The 24000-nt window shown below is 48.0% G+C and overlaps 1 protein-coding gene across 4 annotated transcripts in view; it reads left to right on the plus strand.

The window, feature by feature from the left end:
• The window catches only part of il1rapl2 (interleukin 1 receptor accessory protein-like 2), a 358125-nt gene that overhangs the window by 48483 nt on the left and 285642 nt on the right, over positions 1-24000 (plus strand). For 2 of the 4 annotated variants that reach the window (XM_086222825.1, XM_086222826.1), the window contains exon 2: positions 7836-7944. In XM_086222825.1, coding sequence (XP_086078951.1) covers positions 7857-7944 — 88 coding nt within the window. In that variant the 5' untranslated portion in view covers positions 7836-7856. Of the gene's footprint in view, positions 1-7835; positions 7945-24000 lie in introns of those variants that run through there. The other 2 variants (XM_086222828.1, XM_086222827.1) reach the window with 2 other exon arrangements.

A 24000-nucleotide genomic window follows, 5' to 3' on the forward strand; every position in this document is an offset into this window, starting at 1 on the left:
AAGACAGAGAATGGAGGAGGACAGAGAGACAGAAGGAAAGAGAGGGACAGAGAGAAAGAGAGAGAGAAAGGAGGAGAGACTGATGGACAGAGACAAAGACAGAGAATGGAGGAGGACAGAGAGACAGAAGGAAAGAGAGGGACAGAGATAAAGAGAGAGAAAAAGGAGGAGAGACTGATGGACAGAGACAAAGACAGAGAATGGAGGAAGACAGAGAGACAGAAGGAAAGAGAGGGACAGAGATAAAGAGAGAGAAAAAGGAGGAGAGACTGATGGACAGACAGGGACGTGAGCAGGTGGAGCTACGGGTGGCAGGTGGAGCCTCTTCAGGTCTGGAGCCTCCTCCAGCAGCACCAGGATCTGGGATGAGGGGAGAAGAAGAGGAGTTAGTAACACGTCTGAGGACAGGAGGAGGAGAGAGAAGCCCAGTGCATCATGGGAGATCCCAGCAGTCTGAGCCTATAGCAGCAGATCTAAGGGCCAGCCTAAGCAGTCCTGACTATAGGCCTGATAGCTGAAGGCTCTGGCTCCATTCTACTGTTAGAACTCTAGGAACCAGCAGGAACCCTGCATCCTGGGAGTGAAGGGTTCTAGCTGGATCATAGGGGACTAGGAGCTCTGTCAGGGATGAAGGAGCCTGATTGTTGAGGACTTTGATGGTAGAAGAAGAATTTTAAATTCTGTTCTGAATCTGACAGGGAGCCATGCAGAGAAGCAGTCCAGGAGAGACCTGGTCTCTGCTACCAGTTCTAGTCAACACGCGGCAGCAGTGTTCTGGACCAGCTGGAGAGTCTTTAGGGACCTGTTAGTCCAGCCTGGTAGGAGGGAGGTGCAGTGATCCAGCCTGGAAGTGACAAAAGCAGGGACTAGTTTTTCTGCATCTTCTTGAGCCAGGATGTGTCTGATCTTAGCGATGTTACGTAGATGGAAGAAGGCGTCCTGGAGATTTGTTGAATGTGGGAGTTAAAGGGTCCTGGTCAAAGAGAACTCCTAGGTTCCTTATGGTGGTGCTGGGGGCCAGGGTGGTGCTATCCATCTCCAACTGAGATGACCTAGTAAATATGACCTGAACCAGTTTAGTGTGGTTCCTTTAATGCCAGTGACAGGTTCCAGTTTCTGTAGAAGGATATGGTGGTCAATGGTATCAAACCTGCACTGAGATCTAATCAGACCAGCACAGAGACCAGTCCCTCATCTGGTACCAGTAGGAGGTCACTGGTACCTTTGACTAGTTCTGTTTCTGTGCTAGGATGAACCTGGACCCTGACTGAATCCTCCAATCAGCTGTTGCTGTGGAGAAGTCACAGAGCTGTTTAGCAACTGCTTTCTCCAGAACCTTGGAGAGAAAAGGAAGATGTGATGTTGGTCTGTAGTTGGTAGAACTTCTGGATCCAGGGTTGCTTTATTGAGAAGGGGTCTAATTCCTGCTACTTTAAAGGACTGAGGGACAGAACCAGATACCAGTGACACATTGATCATGTCTGAGAGAGAGGGGCTAACGAGGGGTAGAGAGTCTTGGAACAGCTTGGTTGGGATGGGGTCTAGGAGACAGGTGGAGGTTTAGAGGAGGACATTATTGAACTGAGCTCATGAAGGCTGATGGGAGACAAACTATCAAAGTACTTTACTTCCTACTTCCATGTGTTCTCGCTCCTCTTCGTGTGCTCACCTGAGCCTCATCGGTTCATCAGTCTTTGTCTCGTGTCTTGCTCTGGGCTGACCTCAGTGGCCATCCACTTCCAGGCTCTCTCTCTGTCCTTAGGGTCCCTGATTCTGTCTCATTCAACAGAGCAAATATTCTTGATATTTTTTTGAATGTTCGCCATTTATGAAAAACCAGCATGAGCACTGAAGCTAACCAGTACCTTCAACAAATGAGCTGCGTCTCCCTGCACCCAGAGAAATTACCACTGCCTCTGAGGGCAGCAGCAGAGCCAGCAGGGTGCTCTTGCATTGCTGATCCAGGGAAGTCAGAAATCCATGCAGTTGCACTTATGTGGAAGGTAAGAAAGTGGATGTTTTATACATGAATGATTGTCATGCATAAAAGAGTTCAGCACTTTAGTTTAAAGCTGTAAGGAGGAACACCACATCTTAGCGTCCACACGACTCCATCTGCTCAGCTGCAGCAGCGGCGGATGGGTTGTGCTGTGTTGTGCTCCGTCTGCAAATCAACTTGTTTCTCTGAAACAATTCCATTTGGTGTTTTAACATTTGGAACAATTCAGAGATGCTCAATTCGTTCATCCCCATCCCAGTTAGCAGGATAAAGCATAGCCCCGCTGAGAGAGGCTGAGAGATTCATGTGGTGGCGACGAGCTTAACGAGCATTTGGTGAACTGATGCATAAGAACATATTTGCCCCTATTGGTTTAAATCAAGTCCACTTTGGCTGAGCAGTGATCAATTATGAGCTGAAAACTTATCAGATGAATTCTCAGCTCGGTTTCAGTAAAACCAGACGTCTGCTTCCTTGTTGCTCCGATCACTGGTGGTCTGCAGAGTCAGAGCAGTGAGCAAACTTCTCTTGTTTGAAGGTCTCCCATCATCGTGGTTTCAGGCGGTTGTTCAGTGCCTGTCAGAGTCGCGGTCCGTGTGGTGGAGTCGGCTGATTTTTTGCAAAGTTAAAGTTAATATTAAGACAATTACATTGAACTCTCAGAGCTGATGATGCAAAAACATCGCACTAATAAAGGTCAAGCTAATGAACAGAGGGAATCACGAGCTCGGTCAGGTGCACCGACTCTGTCGCTTTCTGTTGAAAACTCAGGTTGCATCAGGCACACCGCGTGTTCACATCTGCCTCAGCCGCCTCCCTGGGGGTGCACCGGCAGCTCCAGCTGGGGGTCTGCTGTCTAACGCATCATTCACAAACGTGTCGATACACGTCAGATAGAAGGAGAAACAACAACTGCGTTTTGCTGGGCTACTTCATATTCAGTCATAATCATGTCTGTGGCTTCGGGCTTGTGAGACTTAAACGGACTCAGAGTTTAAGAGATGTACAGTAATTCACATGTACACTTGAATGTTTAAGCAATTACATCCCTCTATTCTGTCAATGTGCTCCAGCTCTTAAAGCAATACTCCAGTCTGAGCAGCAGTGTCATCCGACCATCCAGGATAAACTCCTGATGTCAGCAGTCAAGCAGTGAAGGGAGGAGGCCATTTTGCGCGCCGTTTCCTACGAATTCTTGAAGCGTAAATTCTGTCTCTCGATAACTTTGTCTTCACCAGACCTGCAGTTGCACCACTGGGTGAAGAGATGTTCACTCCAAGCTGCTCTGTCCGGGTGTAGTCTCTGTTCCTTTCTGTCTCTGGCCACAATCATCTTCTCTCCATCTTCGCAAACGCTATGAAAGACAAATTCATCTGATGACCTGCTAACAGGATCTGAATCAGCGCTACATCAGTGCTCCACAGTCACTGCACCAACACCTCGCTGCCACTCAGATGGAGCTGCAGCAGTAGGAGCGCCGCTCCACCTTGCTTCCACTACCCAGCCACACACTCACACGCTGGGGGACAGACTCCCTAACACTGGTGGCGGTGGTGACATCCAAGCATCTGCTGGTTGCCATGGTTTCAGGAGCCATGACACACACCAACTGCAGTCCTGCCTGTTTGTTGGTCTTGAGCTTAGTCAGTGCTGCAGTCAAGCATTCCTACTTCTGGTGGTGTAGCACGCTACAGTTACACGGAATAAACACTAGTCGGCAGGGGTGTCTGCAAAGAGTTGTGTAGTTTGTTAAAATGGCTTGAGCTTCCAAGCCATTATGATGCTGAAAGAGCTCAGGTCAGAGGAGGAGATGGGGGGGGGGGTAGAGCATGGATTTGATGCAACAAACCGTCTGAATGTAATCAGCTTTAATTATCTTGTCAATTGATGAGTGTTGTTTCTGGACAGCCTCCAGCAGCACTTAGGCCTGTTTCTGACTGCAGGCAAATCTAATGTGAGTCTTGAATTTGATTCTTCTCCCGTGTCCACAGGGTTTGCAGGTGTTGAGATCAGATTTTTGTGCCCTGACATCTACCAACAAGACACTGATACAAAGTGGTCAATATCTGTGGAGATCCTGAGCCATCTGTAGAAATCTGATTTGAAAAAATAGATTTCAATCCACCCTCAAGTTTGGCTTGGATAGATTGGCAGGAATCAGACTTGGTGTGGTTTCAGGCTGTCTGGACCGTCTAACATCAACCTGGATACGACACCTGCTGGCTGGGAGCCTCAGCTCTGACCTCTGACCCCCTGCTGTCACAGGTTACTGAGGGAAACTGCTACATGTCTAGATGCTGTGCTTGGATGCTAAGATTCAGTGGTGCGTCTCTCTTGTGTAATGTTATGACTTTTCCAAGAGGAACCGGATAAACACTTCCCACATAAGACTGACTCACACTTTGATTTTTCTTACTGTTGCTTGTCAGAGAACGCCAGCTTCACTATCTTTTCCTAGACGGCAGTTCAATTTAGCTTTTTCAGCTAAAGTCTAACATAACCTGACAGCACCTGCTTTCCCCTCAGAGGGAAGCAGGCCGGCTGTAGCTGGTGGGGTCCAAACAAAAATAGAGAAAGTGTGCATCTCCATAGGCAGCAGAAGTCTGTGTGGTCCCAGGTGCTTCCCAGGGTTACATGAACCTCCGGTCCTACAGTGGGAGAGAAGTAGTAGTAGTCTTTATTTTGTATAGTTTAGCTTCCATAAAAGCACAGTTACACACCCGGTCGACGCTCACTGTTCCTCAGTCGTCCCCAGCCAGCGAAAGCTTCCAAAGACTAGCTGAAACAAAGTGAAAATCTTTTTCAGTGTTTCCTTTAATTTTGGCCTTCTATCAAAGACGAGTTATCTTTCTGTTATAACATATTTGGATATAACGCCACGAGTGAAGTACCACCATAGCCATCACTGCCAGCGCTGAGGTGCTCTTGAGCAAGGCTCCTGACCCGAGTGCTCCAGGAGCAGCAGACCACAGCAGCGTGGCTGAGCAGCTTTGTGAGTCCTGTTGAGGAGTTGCTGCTGTCAGTGAGCGTCCCTGACTACACACAAACTGCCCCTGTCTCTTTGATGAGTTCTTCTGTTGAAGAAGTCCAGGAGTCAGCCGAGGTTCCTGGTAACGCAGGCTTGCTGTACCTGGAACTTTAGTTCACTGTCACTTCATTAAAACACCAGTGTGCACACATTGTGGAAGACATGCAATGCATTGTGGGGGACTTGAGCATGTCCAGTCAGCTCATGCTGCATACTCAAGGATCTGTAAATGAAAATGGAAAGCAGGTGTCACATTGACCATAGAAGGAATATGTGTTTGTGCTGCTGTTATGTTTCACCGTCCATATGAAGCTGCGGGGGGGGGGGGGGGGGGGGGGTGTAATTACTCTGGCACTGGCAAAATGTCATGATGGTGGGATGGTTTTCACGGTGCTAATCTCAGAATGAACGTGGCTTTTGGGTCCAAATCAATGGTGGAACATTGAGAGATATAATCAGCTGTGGACATCCTGCAGGGACGAGTGATGCAACAACACGGATCATTCTCTGCGGTAGTGTCACTTCTGTTCTCTGCAGTGATTTACAGCTGATCAACTGAGGCTGGTCACTCAGCAGCATCCCAGGCTCCACGGTCGACTCTGACCTGATTTCAATCAGCTCTCACACTGGCGTTTGAGAACCTCTTACTGTCAAATTCATGAAAAATATAGTGAAATGAATGTTGGCATGGCTGTCTTCAAGATGGCCTGGTTTATTTAATGTGTGTGTGTGTGTGTGTGTGTGTGTGTGTGTGTGTGTGTGTGTGTGTGTGTGTGTGCACCTTAGAATGCATGAGAAAATCAATGTGATTTCACATGGCTGGCTCAGAGGCTGTGTGAGTCCATGCTACTGCAGCCTTCGTATGCACGGTCTATTCTAAAAATCTAATTTAGTTTCAGGATTGCAATTTTACTCAGCTGGGGGGTGGGGGTGGGGGGGCTGAACCCCTTCAGATCAATAAAGCATTTTGTTTTTCACTTTTACAACAAATTGGCCCTCCCACAACAACGTCTGGGGTTACCTTGTATTATTTTGTGGAAAGTGAGAGATACACAGAAATTTCAACATCCTTTTGAAATGAAGAAAAAAAAGTTTGAAAAACAAAAAGTATGGAATTGTATTGATGAACGTCTCAGGACTGGCAACTGGGCAAACAGTCGGCCTTGAACTGCATTTTTAACTGTTCCAGCACTGCAATTTAGCAAATGAAGGCACATGACCAATACAAGTACCTTTGAGCACCGCTGGCGTCGATGTCCGTCCACGCTACGCGCTCACGTGTGCTGAGTAAACCGCTGGTGGGATGTACATGCAGGGATTTGAGCGCGGCGCCGCTGCGGCGGGGATGAACTCAGCATTTGCTTTTATCTAAATTTTGCTGTATTCCATGTTCAGAGGCTGGTGTACTCTGAATGACTAAATACACAGCGTTGACGTGTTTCACTCTTAGTCGAGGAACCTAATTGTTCATAGCCTGCGACACAAGCAGACACAGATGTGGCGCTCCGTCCCCCCGCGATGACGGGCCGCCTCTGCTCTCGTGTGCTGCTTCGTGTTTGCAAAACTTTATTGTCATTTCACTGACACCATCTTCGATGAGGTGTTGCAAAATGTCGTAAAGGTCTAGTTGGTTTTTGGAACCAAACTCATGCGTGAAGTTTTTAAGTGAAGTGTTTGAGGCAGGACCTGACCTGGACCCGGACATCCGTCTCCCACTGCAGCGTCCAGACTTCTCCACCCTGATATGGACCCTGCATGTTCTGAATGTAGCCTCCACCCTCCACCTGACCAGGGAATTTGTGTGCCTACCATGAATTTTACAAGGCCCTAATGGATGAACGCTAGGAACAGTTTAGGGCCAGAATTCATCTGCTACCTTGAGCGAGCCCTCCGGACCTCTCGAGGTCACATCTGCTCTCTGTCCCAGGCCAAACCTGGAGGAGCCTCCTGTGGTTATTAGGCTCCGCGTAGCTGCAGATGTGGAGAAGCTAGTAATACCATCAACAAATACACTGAACTACGCTTTTCTCCTCCAAGCACGTCTGACTGGCGCCCTGTGACGGAGCCACTCGTGCAGCGGGGGAACGCTGACATATCTGACCCCTGCCAGCCAGTTTTCAGCCAGCTGTGAACGGCTCCTTGAAATGAACAACTCCTCAGGATGGCTGTTATTGTTTTCCTTTATGGCCTGCATGCTTTTCCAGTGAAAGTATGTACAGCCTACAAATAGATACTGTAAAGTGAATAATTCGGTCCCCAGCCTTCTGGTCATGGGGCCCCTGATGCCCTGCCAACCAGAATTCAACCATGATTGATTGATTGATTGACTGATGAGCTGATTTTTGTCTATTACTGTCGTGTATGTATCTCATGAGTTCATAAAAGAGTGACTGGACACAAACTCAGATCAACCACAGTCCTTCTCTTTCATTGACCAGGAGGTTCCTCTTAATCTCAGCTGAGGCACGTCCAGCAATAATAATCCCTGACTTCCCTTCTGTTAGGATTCGTTGGGTCGTTAATGTCGGGCATCGTTTGGAACGCTGCAGAGCTTCAGTGCGTTTATCCAAAATCAGAAAAGTCCTTTTGAAATAAATGGACGCACAGCTGGTTAAGAATAGCAGCCAGTGAGCCGGTGCTCCTGCCGCAGGGCGCCAGCGTCCTCCAGCGGGTCGTCACTCCCCAGCTCAGTTAAACCCAGGTGCTCCTTATTCGTTTGCTGTTTTGGGATCTGGATGATATTTGAAGCCTGTTTACAGTCAGAAAGATGGATAATGTGTAACACTGAGTCTTTTCTGTCCTCTAAAGGTTCCAGTGGAGAGTTGAAGGATGAAGACTTTATTTCCCCTCGTCCTCATCGTCCTCCTTGCCTCAGGAGCCTGTGATGATGTCAAGTACATCTCCAAGAGGAACTCAGGTAGGAAGAACCGTCTTCAAAAGCCGGCCTCACTCCCCGTCAGCGCTCCTGGTTCTCCTCTGACGTCTCCCTCTGCCAGTCCTTTTCTTTTTCATTGCTCCTCAGCCTTCTCTGGAATTACTTGTCCTATTTCTCATTCATCTCCAGCTCTCTCTAGTTTTCCCTGCTGCTGTCAACACAGGCTCCCCGTCTCCTTCCCTGACAACTCTCTCCACTCTTGTTCTGTCTGATGCGTTCATCTCTCTTAACATAATGCAACAGATACGCACATCTACTTTGCCCTCGCTGTTTCTGTCTTTTCTTCCGCAAGCTCCACTTTTCTGAAACGACTCCTTTCCCGGAGCTCAGATGTCTGCCTTGGTCTCGTCTCATCTATCAGGTGTTGCTGGGGGTGTGTAATGATCAGCCTGTCAGCCCGCTGCTGCGGTTGCTGCTGCTGCCGTTGTGCTCATTTGTGTATCAGCGGCCGGCTGATGACAGATCTGCTGATGGGCTGTTATTTGTGATCAATTTGTTTTGTCTTGCTGATCAGCATGACAGAGCGATTGGGCTATTGATGGATGCCCTGCAGCTTCAGTCATGCTGTATATGAGTCGGTTGGCTCTGCTATGTGAGAGACAGGTAGTGCTCGTATCAGAAGTGTGCGTTTGTGTTTAAGTCGTGCTACTCAGCATACAATAGATTTTTGATCTGCAGTTTTACAAGCCGTGCTTTTGTCATTATAATTTCTCCAGCAGAATGTCTAATTTTATTGTTGTGAACTCCTGCTGGGTCCTGAAAGTGATTTAATTTTTTATAGCAAGCTCAGGTCATCTAATTACAACAATCCAGTTAGAATTGATTCCTCAGTAATGTAATCCTCTCGCACAATTTTACTTGCTTATAAGGGAGAGTCTGCCAGGTTCTGGCAGTTTAATCAGGGGAATTTGAGCACAATCATAACAATCCTTTAGAGATCGCTTGTAATTACACACACACACACACACACACACACACACACACACACACACACACACACACACACACACACACACACACAGCGTAGGGGAGTCACATACCTGGAAAGCGTGCCTCACTGGCTCCCAATATCAAACTTCCGGTTGGGCTTTGAATCAAGACTTCCCTCCCCTGTGGAACTCTACCAGCTTCTCCTGTGTTATTAGATCTTTAACACAATGAAGACGTTAACTGACATTTCAAAACGTGTAAGAGGAACAGCAGCCCCGACAACAGTGCGTTTGCTAGCATTAGCTGAAGTCAAGCCACATTACTGCCTGCTGAAGTTGATAGCTGAATGATGGCTGTGGAGTGAGACCCTGAACCAGCAGCTGCCAGGCACTGAGGCTCCTCCCTGGAGCTCAGCACCCCTGGGCTGCAGTTGGCCGACTTGTGCCTGGTACATGCGTTTGTTCAAGTACGGCTGCACGACACCAACCACAATGAACAACAAGATGCACACTCAAGAGGCCGAGATGGTTGGAGAGCCTGAGGGACACCTTGAGTAGAGCTTGTGTCTTTTACTCATTTCCCCTCATCTCTCTCTCTCTCTCGCTCTCTCTCTCTCTCTCTCTCTCTCTCTCTCGCTCTTCCAACGTGCTGACTGTGTGGGTGAGATGGTGGGAGTTTTTGTTTGGTATTCTCTATGCATGTGTGCAAGTACTTTTGCTGACATACCAGCATGTGTGAACCTTCCACTGTACACTTGTGCATGTGTGTGTGTGTGTGTGTGTGTGGGGGGGGGTATTCATCCTGCTTTTACTGTATCAGTGTGTCTGAACTCTGTAAGTGTGCTTCAGTGTGTGACCCCTGGATGTGCACTCTTCCTCTGTGAACGCGCGCGTGTGTGTGTGTGTGTGTGTGTGTGTGTGTGTGTGTGTGTGTGTGTGTGTGGGAGAGGTGTACACAAAGCAATTATGTGATCAGAGCAGAGCCAAGCGGACATTTATGTGGGTGGCCGCTGCAGCCAGCCAGAGATAGGCTGTTAGATCTCCTCTTGCTTGCTTCTGGTGTGTGTGTGTGTGTGTGTGTGTATGCGCGCGCGCGTGTGTGTGTGTGTGCGCGCGCGTGTGTGTGTGTGTGTGTAACTGGACACCATATGGATAGGAACTACCACTTCCTCATAACTCTTCCTCCACTGTGCTTCGATGCAGTGATGCAGTGGAAGGGGACAATCAGTGATGAGATGCAGGAGGCTGCAGGGTGGTGGAAGGTGAACGGAGGCTTTGAAGAGATAGTTATCATCCATCCACCCACCCATCCATCCATCCATCCATCCATCCATCCATCCATCCATCCATCCACCCAACCATCCATCCATCCATCCATCCATCCATCCATCCATCCATCCATCCATCTGTCCCAGCTGGCATTGGGTGAAGTGGGGTTCAGCCTGGACGAGTGGACAGTTATACAGATCAAGGCATAAATATAAGATAAGAGGATAGGAAACACAAAGCACGCGGGCTCCCCGGCGCGTGAGGGTGAGAGGTGAGCCACTGTATGTATCATCAACGCTGAAGCTGGCGGGTGGACAGTCTTGCTCAAGGACACTTCAGCATTGTTCGTCCTCACTGACATGAGGGTTTTCACTCTGAACCGCTGTCATCCATCAAGAGTGAATCAGCTTAATTGTCTCACGCCTCTGCTCACCGTGCAGGTTGAATGAAGTACACAGAACAACTGGTAGAAAACTACAGCATGAAGTATTCAAACAACTGAAGAACATAATACACAGGAATGTATCCATTTGTATGTATTTGTTTTTTTTCTATATTTTCCGGCTCGGATCCCTCGTTCCTGCGCGGCAGACTCCCCCTCTCTCTTCTCATACATTCAATCCATCATTTGGCTGAAAAGTTTCAGCTTTTCTTTGTTCCAGCTACTCGGTCATGCCAGCATCAGATCTAACAGTTCAGTCTATATTTATTTAGCTGAGAATCTAGCAATCTGGTGGTAAAGGTTCTCTTGAAGTTCTGCTCAGTTGGAAAAGCTGGACTTACATGCCCTTTGCCTGAGATGAGCAGACCCTAATCTGAGCTCCAGGTTTAGCTGGACTCGTACTTTCACCTTCATATCATGTATGTCTCCTAAGAATATCTGACCCAAGCCCAGGTGTGGTGCATGTCCATGCAGGTGACGGTTTTATCCCCCCCCCCCCCTCTAACATGAGCGAAAGTGGAGCGGCTGCAACACCCCCCCCCCCCGTCATCATGGAGGAGTGCGCAGCAGGGGGAGGGCAGCGCTGAAGGCTGAGCACTGAAGGCTGAGCCAATCAGAGGCTCTTCTCTATTCGAGTTCATGCAAGCAGCATCTTCACACTGACATGGGTCATCAAGTGTAATTTCCAAAGTCCAATCGATTTGCAAGAATACAGAACATTTCTGCTGCACTTGGACGTGTCGGTTTATTTATTCACGTTCATCTGCTGCTCTTTGTACAAAAGATGAAGCAGCTTCTCTCCCTGCCGAGGTGACCCGGACTGCCGCTCGTCCATGTTGGTTAAAAATAGCGCCTGAGATTTTTACACAGGCTTCTCCCAGATGTCAGATGGAGATGCAGTTTCCCCTGTGGGAGGGGTCAACCAGCGGTGAGAGCAGGGGGCAGTGAGGGTCTGCGTTTCTTTTCCAAAGTGTCTCATGTGCCACTGGCAGTCTCTCTAGAAGCATCTGATCACATGACCGAGGGTGTGTTTGTGCTGTAACTGAAGCAGACCTGAACGCCATCGTCTACAGAACCTACATGAGTGGAACCGAAAGGTCCAAGTTGACTGGGACCACTGAATACGTCAGCATTTTCCTTTCTAGAATTGCATCTTGAGCTCTTCCTATAGGAAATGTTGTCAGATTATCTGCCATCATATTTGCTGAACAATGGGCATTGCTCATGTTTTAAATGGGACCCTCTGAAACCAGGGCCATTGTCCATTTCTTATCAACTCTCATCTTCTCTCCATCCTCCCACAGTCTCCCACGGTTGTCTCGGTCAAGGCCAGATCTTAACAGTTTCATCTCCTCAGACAAAACCAACAGATTAGCTGAGACGGCGAGCAGAAGGATAAGGCCGGGTCTTATCTAGATCCCAGGTAGGCTGACACAACAAGGCTGGGGGGACACACACAAACAAATGAAACACAAGGAACGAGACAAAAGGGACAAGACGCGCTTCCTGATGCCCTCTACTCTGCAGCCACGGGCTGTGGGTGGGCCTTACTGTCACACGGGCTTAATTGCCCCTGAGGCTGCATCCAGGCAGACTCCAGGTACTTCTATACGTTGTCTCTTGGATTTCAACAAGCCTTCTTCTTGAATGCTCACTGCAGGAAAACTGTGGATTTCGGAGCATTTCAAGTGCCGTAATTTGGATATTTGCCAATGATGTCATCTAAACTGATCAGGGATTGCTGTCATTGCAAGTCCAGTGTAATTGAAAAATGTGATGATTGCAGCATTTTGATGACGCTGAAATACAGCCTGCTATTAGTTGCAATGGTTACTGCTGATAATGGGCGAAAGAAACATCATGGAGGATGAAGACTCGGACCAGAGAACTGATCAGGTACATTTCCAGTTGGCTGAATTCATGACGATGTCGATGTCAAAAGCAGTGGCGTGTTGGTGTGGTGAGCCCAGATTAAAGCTTCACCAGTCTCCAGAAAAGACTCTGCTTCTGTGCTTCCTCCAAAGGCCTAATGGGCCTCAAAACTGCGTGGTAGCCATTTCTTCCTACCTCAAGCTGCTACTGAAGGACGTAGGCCACGGCGCACAGCAGCCAACTGGTGTCAAACCGACACAAACATTTTGAAGACAGTGTTTGAGTCGGTTTAAGTGTTTGCTACTGCTGCTGGTTGTGTTTTCTCTGCCAGTTTTCAATGGACGCCTCCCTGGATCACATGTCACCACCCAAACGGACCTTGAAGCAGCACAGTAGCTTTGCAATGTGCTGCTTCAAGGTCAGTTGAGATGACAGCGCTTTATTTGACTTCCAGTAATCAAATGAACCTCAAAAAGACAAATACTGTTCCATGTTAGCATTGAGCTAACAAGCGCTAGCCAGCAGGAGCACAGTCAGCCTCCTCCCTGCAGCCCGGGATGTGGCTGCGTACACCGACGCCATCTACCTGGTGGCGATGATCATTGTGTGAACTCAGGAATATAAGGGATGTTTACTTAGATGAGGTAAAATGCACTAGAGCTTTGAACTGGTTTTCTGCAGTCAATCCAGATCCCCTTCACAGCTCCATAGGGTTTTCAGAGGTCACTGACTTTCTACCTCAGCTTGATGTGGAGCGTCTCTGGAAACCCAGAAACTTCCACTGAACTGTGAACTCATGTGGATGAAAAGCTCTGTTGCTGCGGTGATGGCTGAGTGGGTGGTGGGGGGTGTCACCGACCCGGTAAAATGTTGTAGTTTTACCCGATGATGACATGATATCACTGTATAGTACTGCATTACTGCCCATCAGGACATTTACAGGGAAACAGTGCTCACAGCACTCCAGCCTCCACGTCCCTCCAGCTCCACGTCCCCCCAGCTCCACGTCCCTCCAGCCTCCACGTCCCCCCAGCCTCCACGTCCCTCCAGCCTCCACGTCCCCCCAGCCTCCACGTCCCTCCAGTTCCATGTCCCCCCAGCCTCCACGTCCCTCCAGCCTCCACGTCCCTCCAGCTCCACGTCCCTCCAGTCTCCATGTCCCTCCATTCTCCTCATCCCTCCAGCTCCACGTCCCTTCAGCTCCACGTCCCTCCAGCCTCCACGTCCCTCCAGCTCCACATCCCTCCAGCCTCCATGTCCCTCCATTCTCCTCGTCCCTCCAGCCTCCACATCCCTCCAGCTCCACGTCCCTCTAGCCTCCACGTCCCTCCAGCCTCCACGTCCCTCCAGCTCCACGTCCCTCTAGCCTCCACGTCCCTCTAGCCTCCACATTCCTCAAGTGTGCTGAATTAACAAGGGCGGTTCTTTCAAGATGTCCACTTGACTATTCACCATAGTGGGGGGGGGGGGGGGGGTAAATTGGTCTTCCTCTCGGTTGCCCTTTTGTTACCACCCAGCAAAGATAACAGGCTGTTGTTTGTGAAGTAGGTGTGTGTGTGTCTGTCTGTCTGTGTGTGTGTGTGTCTGTGAGTGTGTGTGTGAGAGCGTGTGTTTGTTTTCTCTCAGGACCTGCTTCTGTAGCAGTTCCGCGTCTGTCAGTGGGTTCTATACCATGGCAGCAGGGAAGGAACAAGGACTGACTCGATTGGTCGAGACTGACGCCAAACCCCTGATGATGTGGTTGTGTTAAGTTTTCCACTGAAACTCACTGCTGCAGCACAAAGTGACGCTCGGAGGTTCTTTATTCAGGCCATCTTTCCTTCTTGGCTCTGTCATGAGTATTATAGCCACTTGAGGGCTTGTGGGACTTGAGCTCATATTTGTGTCATTTTTGGTCTCTTGGATTAATGAGTGCTCCTCATGTTCTTACCGGTGGGAGGGAATCATTCTGACATTGGGAGCTGCTGGGGACTGGTTGAGACTGGTCCCACAACGACTAGTCAAACATGTTAAACATGATAAAAAGAAGAATAATCCACAATAAAGCATTCTTCTGGCAAAGGTGCGAGACGGCCACTTCAAAGTGAGCACGTTAAAGCAGGCTGTTGCTGCGTCAACAAGGCAAGGAAACATGCAGCTAACGCGAGAGCTGTTCATCTCCACTTGCAGGATGAGTTTTTGGGGTAGGTTCACATCAACGTTTTTAGTTTTGGGGCCTCTGAAGCGTTCATGCATCAGAAGCACAAAGCCTGGGAGCTATGGAGGACCACCAGCACAGGTTCGTGACTGCCACGTCGTCCCAGCTTTGTGCTTCTTCGTTCTGCTGCGATTATTTTGGATGTCCACTGTAACGTGTGCTGTCTCCTTCAGCAGCTTTGTTTAGCAACCACTTGAAAATTCAGACGTTATGAGAGCAGTGTTACTGATGCATTTCATGCTTGAAGACGAGGCTGCAGTGTCTTTAATGAGTGTCAACCGCAGACTTTATTTCAGGCACTGAGCCGGATGTGATGTGAACTCGCTTGGGGTTTCAGGACTCATTCCTGTTAGTGTCCAGACCTCAGCCGGTTCCCTCTCTTGCTGAATAATGAATCTACCTGGTCTCCATTCTTGTTTTATCTCTGTCATACTTCCTGGTCTCTCACTCCGTCGTCCTCGCTTCTGCAGTGTCCTTCTTGTGTCCTCTCTCTTTCTCCTCTTACACATTCTCTCCATCTAATCGGCTTTAGCGGGAGGTTTTTCTGTGTAGCTACCAGGCAATAATGTCAATGAGGGTGCCTGTGTATCTAAAAGAGATAGAATGGAAATAGGAGGTAGAGATAGTGTGTGTGTGTGTGTGTGTGTGTGTGTGTGTGTGTGTGTGCGCACGCGCAGTGTTCCGCAGTGTCTTGAGCTCCATAATGAAGATGTTTATCAAGTTTACAATAACTATTGTTCCTTCCACATTTGACGACTGAACTTTATGATCCGCAGCATGAACTTTTAAAACTTCTGAGTAAAGAGGCTTAGAAAGACTCACCTTCCCTCTCTGACCTCTCCCCCCTCCTCTCTCTTCTTCGTCTTCATCTCCACTTAGTCGCTCTCACTTTCTGTCACTATCTATCTCTCGCTCTCCCTCGTCCCCCATGTCTCCGTGCCTTTGTTGGGCTCCAAGGTCATATTAAAGATTCATCCATTCTCTTGTTCTGCAGTCAAATATTGATAAAGGCTGACACCAGTTTGACTCTGTGCATCAAGAGGTTCCCTTCAGTATGCACACTCACACATGCTGCTCATCCTTCCACCTATAGAGTGCATAAACAGTCGTGTGATTGCTGCACAAATATGAGTGAAAGCAAACAGGCGTGTTCAAACACGTCTGACACTGTAAATCAAAGCAGTCCTCTCAGTCTCCTCTCACTGTAGAAGGGAAACAAGATGCGTTCAAAGATTCACAGCAATCAGAGCAACTACAATTTCCTATAAATGAAGGTAAAAATGTGTCTCACATCAACAGTGATGGGACTTGTTCACAGTCAAACTGACTTTAAAACACGCAGTTCCTTTTTTCAATGTGGGTCTTAATGCTATGTTCCTTTTAACTTCTGACACATCCATGTCTCATGGTTGTGTGACCAAAGTGTTTCACAATAAATGAAATTGTTGACATTATTATTGAGACCTTAAATGTGTTCACAAGTGCTGCTCATCATTATTGATCCTCACATGAACCACGAGACTCCAGTGATACACCTGGACCCCCTGGTCCTCCTCCCTCCAGATGCACCAGTCCATGCACATCACAGATCCACATGCAACACACACACACACACACACACACACACACACACACACACACACACACACACTCACTCACACACACACACACACCAAGCCCTCACTGACCGTGGAGGCTGTATGTCCATGAGTGTGCACTGTTGTATGTAACTGAAGTGAATCTAATCTCAAATATTCAATATTTTGGCCTCCTGCAACTCCATCTGATCAAGTAAATATTGGCTGGAAACCCAATGACTGTCACGTACACGTGGCGCTGGATACGCAGCATCGGTCCTCCTCCAGCTGGACTCCTCCACCAGAGTGCTGGGGGTTTGAGGGTCCTGCAGTACCTCAGCTGTTCCAGGACTCAGCCCCTCCAGACTGAGAGCTCAGGCGTTGTACCAGGAGTCTGCTGGAGTCTCTCTCCCAGTTTGGGGTCACAGCTCCTCCAGGCACCTATTTACTCCCCACATCTCCTCCAGCTCCTCCTCAAGCACCTGGTATCCATCCAGCTCCTGGTGCTCCTTCTTTTGGATGCTGCTCCATCTATCACACCACCTTCTCCTGTCGCTGGTGCACCACCAGTTACCCAGTCAGGATCCAGAGGTCCTCCAGGATCTTTGCTGGGTTGTCCTCCACCGCCTCAAGGGGGTCTTCCATCCTGACCTTGGGACTCCAGCCCAGACTCAGAGTGGATGTTCCAGTCCACTAGGCAGCCACTAGGACTCAGATGCTATGATGCCTGACAGGAGCTCCCATGAGGTACAGAGGCAGGTTACTGACTGGTAGCTGGGTCCCCCTGGGGTCCCCCATGGGTCCTCCTGGGGTCCTTCATGATCAGGACTGTCCTCCTTGGGTTCACCATCCTGGGTGGGTCCCATCAAAAAGCAGCTGGTTCATCTGTGCCGCCAGGTGTTCATTGCAGCTAGTGAGCCATGCAGTAGGTGTGGCACACACACACACACACACACACACACACACACACACACACACACACACACACACACATATTTGGCTTCTGTCCTCATTCATAACCTGTTGAATCTGGCTGCATGACAAATTACAGCCTGTGATTGTTGCTTCTTTTTGAGCCAGAATCTTTTGGACAGACTTGCATGCTTTTTATGGTAGAGTGAACAAAGTAGCTCTGGGTGACAGTGGTTCCAGACTTCTACACAGAGGGCTGCAAATTCACCGGCAAATCGTGCTTTTTTTTGGTTTGTTTTGTTCTTGTTTTTTCCAAATGAAGAACCTCAGAGGTCAACATAGAGAACCTACGTTAGAACGCGTGCAATGACACCTCGACGCGTCTCATTCCAAGTCTCTCTGACCCGGTTGTGATTGGAGCAGCACATAAAATACTTGTGGTGGCAGAATATGATAAAGAAACATTTCTTTCACGTCAAATAAAATAAAATAATTACATGAAATATGGTTTTAGATGAAGCATGACTAAACTTTTGTTAAGTGTGTGTGTGTGTGTGTGTGTGTGTGTGTGTGTGTGTGTGTGCGCGTGTGTTTTGACACTAATGAATGTGGACAGGAGGCCCGAGGGACAGAGACTATATGTGGCTGTCTATTAATTACCCCTGTAACACATTTTACACACCCAGAATTTCCAGAGTGATTCACAAATCCACCTCGCTGGTGTCAGGCAGCAGATGAGCTCACACGCACTAAACAAATGGGAGGTGTAATTAATTCCTGTCTCAACTCACTTCCCCTCCACTCATCCACTCCTTCTTTTCCTCTGATTGTACTCTGATGTATTGGGTTCTTTCTCTCTGTCTCTCTCTCATCTTTCTTTCTTTCTCTCTCGTTGCAGCAGTGCTAATACATCAGCATATTTGCGGTGGAAAAATAAGCCTGAAAACAAATTAATGTTGGAACACCTGCTTTATTCAAAGACTAAGCAAGCACACAGGAACATCGGCACGCAGGTCCTCAGCGTCGGAGAGCTGACAGCGACCTCCAAAGGTGTTCTGACAGGCTCGTTAACTGAGGACAGTTGTTAGTATTATTGTTATCAGTTGAACTTATTAAAGATATTGTTATCATTTGAACTTATTAAAGATATTGTGTGGAAGAGCGACAATGTAAACCAACGCTAGGATTGGATGAGCGTCAGAGTTCTGATTTAAATCAGACACCGGACATCAAAGCAGATTCACGTGGTCCGTTTCCTTGTTTTATACATTTGTGACAAAAGCAGTGTACACCAATGACCTCATCCCTGTATTTGCCTTGAAAGTGTGTTGCTCCTCCCACTCATGATGATGCACGACTACATGGGTCCACGCGTCCCTCCCAGATCTGTAGGTACTTGAAGTATTGAAGATCAGAAACAAGAGTGAAACACAACCAGCTGATCGGGAGCTCCCACAGCTGAAATGACTGATTGATTTTGGAGGCAAAACCCACTCACATCGCTGGCCAAACGGGCGTCTGGCAGAACATCAAGATGCGGTTAGAAAGAGACGGCTCTCTTAGAAATGTTAGGACCGCTTCAGAATCTTCAGCATCAACCACCGAATTCCTCGACCTCGAAGCTACTTTTGAAGACGCGAGATTGCTGAAGAATTAGCCTGAACTGGACTGAGTATTTGTTTGCTTGTTTCTTAGCTCACAGTGGCGCCTTCATCATCATCATCATCATCATCATCATCATCATCATCATCATCATCATCTAGCATGCCTGAGTGAAGGAATCAGTGACGGAGGGACAAGCTAGTCACCAACCAACCAGGTGTTTTATCACTGATCCGGTTTCCTCCTGTTTCGTGATGTCTGTCCCAGTAGACAACCAGCAGTGGGAGGAGGCTCATGCCTGATATCTCTCTCTGTGCTTATCATTCAAGCTTTGATATCACGATAATAGCTACCGCGTGTGTGTGTGTGTGTGTGTGTGTGTGTGTGTGTGTGTGTGTGTGTGTGTGTGTGTGTGTGTGTGTGTGTGTGACGAGTAGCCATCCAAAAAGGCACGGAAGAAAGAGTGAAGATACTGTGAAATATGTAAGTTCTGAAAACTTGAAGCTGGAAATTTGCACAATTGTATGAAAAAAAGTGGAAAGAAAAGACAGAAAAGTGTTCCAGTGTTCAGCCTTACAGTTTTTGGACACATACTGCAAACTGCCAGCACTGATAATGTAGTATTCCTGCAATAAAACTGCATTACATGTACTTACATGTATCAAGCCGGTGCAGTGCCAGCGCCTCCCCGTCGTGCCACGGGTTTCATTTTAAATGTTGATTGAACGTTTTATAACCTCGGTCACTGCAGACGTGGAACTTTTCACACTAAAACAGAGATGCAGCCAGGCTCATGGAGCAGTAACCAGCCCTGAGAGAGGGAGCGAGAGAGAGAGAGGGAGGCCAGGGAAAGAAAATGTGAAGAAATACAGAGGAAACTGAAGACAGACTGAAAAAGAAGAGATGAGGGAGTGAGGAAAAGAGAGAGGGAGGAAATCTCACAAAGTCCCTGCTGTCAGCAAGTGTGTAATTAAGTTCTGCTGGTTGTCACCAGCGCTTGGTACAATTGGTAATTTAGCTTGGCCTAAGTCAGGAGAGCAGATCAGAGGAAGGAAGAGCAGGAAGAGACACACAGGAGAGACGAGCTGGAAAAGACTCAAGAAAAGGTTCCAAACGAGAAGAGAGAAAGGGGGAAGAGAGTGACACAAGAGTAAGAACAATGCAGAAAAAGAAGAAGAAAAGGAGAAAGTGAGGGCTGATGACAGCTGGAAGAGAGCGAGGAGAGGACAATGGGGAGAAGAGGAGAGGGAGGAGGACGACACAGCAGCAGATAATTGAATAGAACCCAGGAATTGTGGCGCTGCCGTGAGGAGCTGCAGGAGGGTGAGGGAGTTGGGTGCTCACATCCATGTGACATTTGAGGTGTTGTCAGGGGAGCCTCACTTTGTGGCGAAATCCACTGATCTGATCATGTGATCGCAGTCCAAAGGAACAACGTCGCCCTGGAACGCCGGTTTGTGAGCCATCAACGACGTAGAGCGAGCATCTCCACCGACTTCCAGCTGGTTTAACTTCTGCAGCCTGATAAGACCTCGGCGCTTGTGGTGGAGATAAAGCTTGACTGGTGCTCTCCTCACTTCCTTACTTCCATGCATGCTGGGTAGAAGGGGGGATGAGGCCGTATTGACACCTGGAAGAAGCCCCTAACTACAACGTGCGTCCCACATTGTGGAGAAAAACCTCCAAATCCTCCCCCTCCTCTCGGGTCTCTTTACTCACTCAAGTTTCGCTCGCTGTGATGATCCACCCTCTTGAGCTTTCATTCGCTGTTTTCTCCAACACCTCAGTTACGGATTTTGCTGTGGAACCTGCACAAATGAAGCAGACGATTCAACGCCTGACCACATCATCCAAACTCTGAGACGTATGACTTAATATGATTTGTTGCTGTTAGAAGTCAAGTTGTTTTTAAACTCAGACAATCAGTTGAAGCCTTGCTACCACCACCCTGAGTCCTGAGGTCGCCATGGTAACAACCATCCCTGGCTCCTCACAGTGCTGAGATGAAGGCTTGTTTCTCCCTCATAGTCAACAGTGCGTGTGCAGCTTTGTCCTACCATCAAAGACATGTATGTTCCGAGTCAATAGTCCTGAGCTGGGCCCGGTCCCTGGGCGGCGCCCTGCAGCCCCGCCCCCGCCCCCCACGATGGGTCAAATGCAGAGGATGAATGTGACAATGACAAGAAAGACTTCTGATGTTCAGGACAGAAGCAACAATCAAGGTTAACATGTAAGAAAACACCATCTGGCCGGAGGGCAGGGACGCCGCTGCCGTCCAAACAACAACAACGACCAATAATACGACCCAACGAACGACAAATAAAAGAAGACAATGATGTGTGTGTGTGTGTGTGTGTGTGTGTCCTTTTCCCATTTGTCTCAATTCTGTAGCTGATTTCATTGGCTTGTTGATGCTTTAATAGGCTGCATACAGAAAATAATCACCAAATTAAACTGTACGGAGAGGGCGGGGGGCAGAGAGACAGGAGACAGGGGAGGGACAGGGAATTGAGGAAAGGTCAAAGGTGAAGGTAAAAGACATCAGAATGAGAGCAGCTCAGGGAGAGTGTTGCACAGAAGACACTGAGTAAATGGCTTTTTCAATTTGCAAGTCTCTTGGGATGAAATGAGAGAAAGAAAGAGGGGGAGTGTTGTTAGAGAGAGAGGGGGAGAGAGAGATGGAGAGAGAGAGACAGACAGACAGAGAGAGAGCATGATGTGACATTGATGAACCCACCGCCAAGTCTGTGACCTTGCGTGTGAGAGTGTGATTTCATGTGTGTGTTTGTGTGCATAAAGACACAGAAGAGGCGCAGTTTCTCGCCATGGGGAGTCTAAATGGACCAATGCACAAGTGGGCCTGTGTGTGTGTGTGTGTGTGTGTGTGTGTGTGTGTGTGTGTGTGCGTGCACGTGGACATAAGTGCTAAAGCATTTGACTGAAGGGCAATTAAAGGATAGTGTGTGTGTGTGTGTGTGTTTGTGTCTGTGTTAAAGTGCTAGCTAGTGTGAGGCAACATTGTGTATTGACAATGTAATTACCAGTGAATAATGTTGGGCCAGATGTGTGTGCATGGATGCATGGATGTATGTGTGTGTGTGTGTGTGTGTGTGTGTGTGTGTGTGTGTGTATCAGTTGTATTCACTTGGGAGTCTTGCTATTGGCATCCTAATTAGACTGAGTGATATACTCCCTGTTCGACTGCAGCAGGCCTGTGCGTGGCGGTGGTTGTTGGCTCCACCGTGTCCACTGCGTGAGTGGTACACACACGTCAGCCGACCACTTGACTACGGTTGATAGCAGTTTATGGCCTGAAACAACAGAAGTGAGAAGAAGAGTGTGTCATTGTGAGAGGAGGTCTGACCCCCCTCACGTCAGCGCTGGTGTTATTTTCAATTGCTGCAGAAAATCAATTTTGCGGGAGCCAAATGTTATGAGACTTGCAAGTTTTGTTCAGCAAAATAAACCTCAGAGATGAACATCACTTTTATGATTTCCGTTAAAAGTACAATGTTAATGTCACAGTCGGCTCCTTGAAGCTGGTGGTCTCAGCGTTGGCTCAGCTGCTGGCGGGTGTGAGGCAGGAGCGAAGCTCAGGAGCAGCTACAGGCACTGATGTCCTTTCAAAACAATCAGAAGTCTCTCGGTATTCGGTCATCGACACGTGAACGCTGAACACGTGAAAATCATGGAACATGAATGAAACATCAGATATTCAACCAATTTCCCAACGAATGAGATTTAAATCTTTACACAACTGAATGTTGTGGTACGTGATGTAGTAGCTGCGCCCGGAGACATGGCGTGACGGTGACCACAGCTGGCTCCTCCCTCCTTCTGCTTCAGCACGAGCACCTTTGTCGTCTTACTCATCCACTTTTTTCCAACCTAACAGCTCTCAGGCCAAAAGATGTTTTGACCTTCATGTGTAAAATTTAGAGACTCTTGATTTATTTTGTTGTACAAAAAGGTAAGTATCATGTGCCCGAGTGACGCCAGGTTCAGCTTCCTGTGCGCCATCTCCCCGTTCCGTAACAAAAGAAAGTGTCTCCCACATCCTCTCAGCAGCACTTCAGCGCAAAACAGAAGCTGGAACAGGAACACAGCTTAAATCAGCTCCTAAAACACGCTAGTAGACAAGCTAACAAACCTCACAGTTCGTGGGATCATTGTTTATTACAGGTAATAAACAGTCAAGGTAGTTATCGAAGCTCCAACAAACTAGTTATACTCGTTAAATGTTATAAAACAGCATAAAGAGTAACAAGAGCACTTCACATGTCATGAGAGAAGCTCTGATCGCATCCTGGCTCTCAAAAACTGAGCTGATGTCGTTTTACACTCATTGCTATGGCACTCTGTCGGCTACCTTTAGCCTCTGATGCTAAGCTAGTCACTGTTGCAACGCTAGCGCCACTCAGATGTGCTCTGTTCCATTCCAGTTTTATCTTGGTTTACACCAGACTAGGCTCTCAGCCTCGTCCATATTTAGTGCAGCAAATGATTATATTTGCTCAATATTACAAACACACTCCACTTATGGCCGGGGAGGTAAACTGTGGTGAAAGATGCCATCATTGTTCAGTGTGCATCACCCGTATCTTCCTATCATTGCCCTCCCACTCTTTTTTTCTCCTCGTTCATTTACAATAGAACTTGACAGGGAATCATTAGCTGCATAATGAAAAGCAGCAGACCAGTGATACATACCATCACTGTCTATTAGGGCTCCTTAGCCTAAAGACCCGCAATGTAAATGAGGCCATATCATATTCTGGTCCAGAGGTGGATGCAGCTCAGACGGGCTCTAAGGACAAACAGCACAGGCGCCTGATGTTGTTCCTTTGATGCCATCATGAAACGGCAGCTCGATATCCACCCCAGTGGAGCACGTCGTTCGAGCAAATGGAGTAATTATCGCAGCTTTTGTGTGCTAATGGTTGTAGGCCTTCCTGGGTCGAGAAAATCTTCTGAGGTTAAGAGTCTCTTGATTTCATCACAAATTGTTTGTGAGTGCATAATGAAACATTTATTCTCAAATCCAGCTATGCATGGATGCCTCTCTGTGTAATGATCTGGCCAAGGGTCTGACAAACGTGGAGTACGGCTCAGGACTGCTCGCTCGTATTTATTCCTTTCAAGCAACACTTCACCCAAAAGTGTTGAGCGTCTTAAGCTCACAAGACATTTTTCCTTCTGAAATTCTCAGTGACTCCAGAACGCAGAAAAAGCCAGCCA

Source organism: Aulostomus chinensis, chromosome 13, assembly GCF_037954235.1.
Source record: "Aulostomus chinensis isolate RoL2024-O1b breed Wild chromosome 13, RoL_Achi_v1.0, whole genome shotgun sequence".
Lineage (NCBI taxonomy): Eukaryota > Metazoa > Chordata > Actinopteri > Syngnathiformes > Aulostomidae > Aulostomus > Aulostomus chinensis.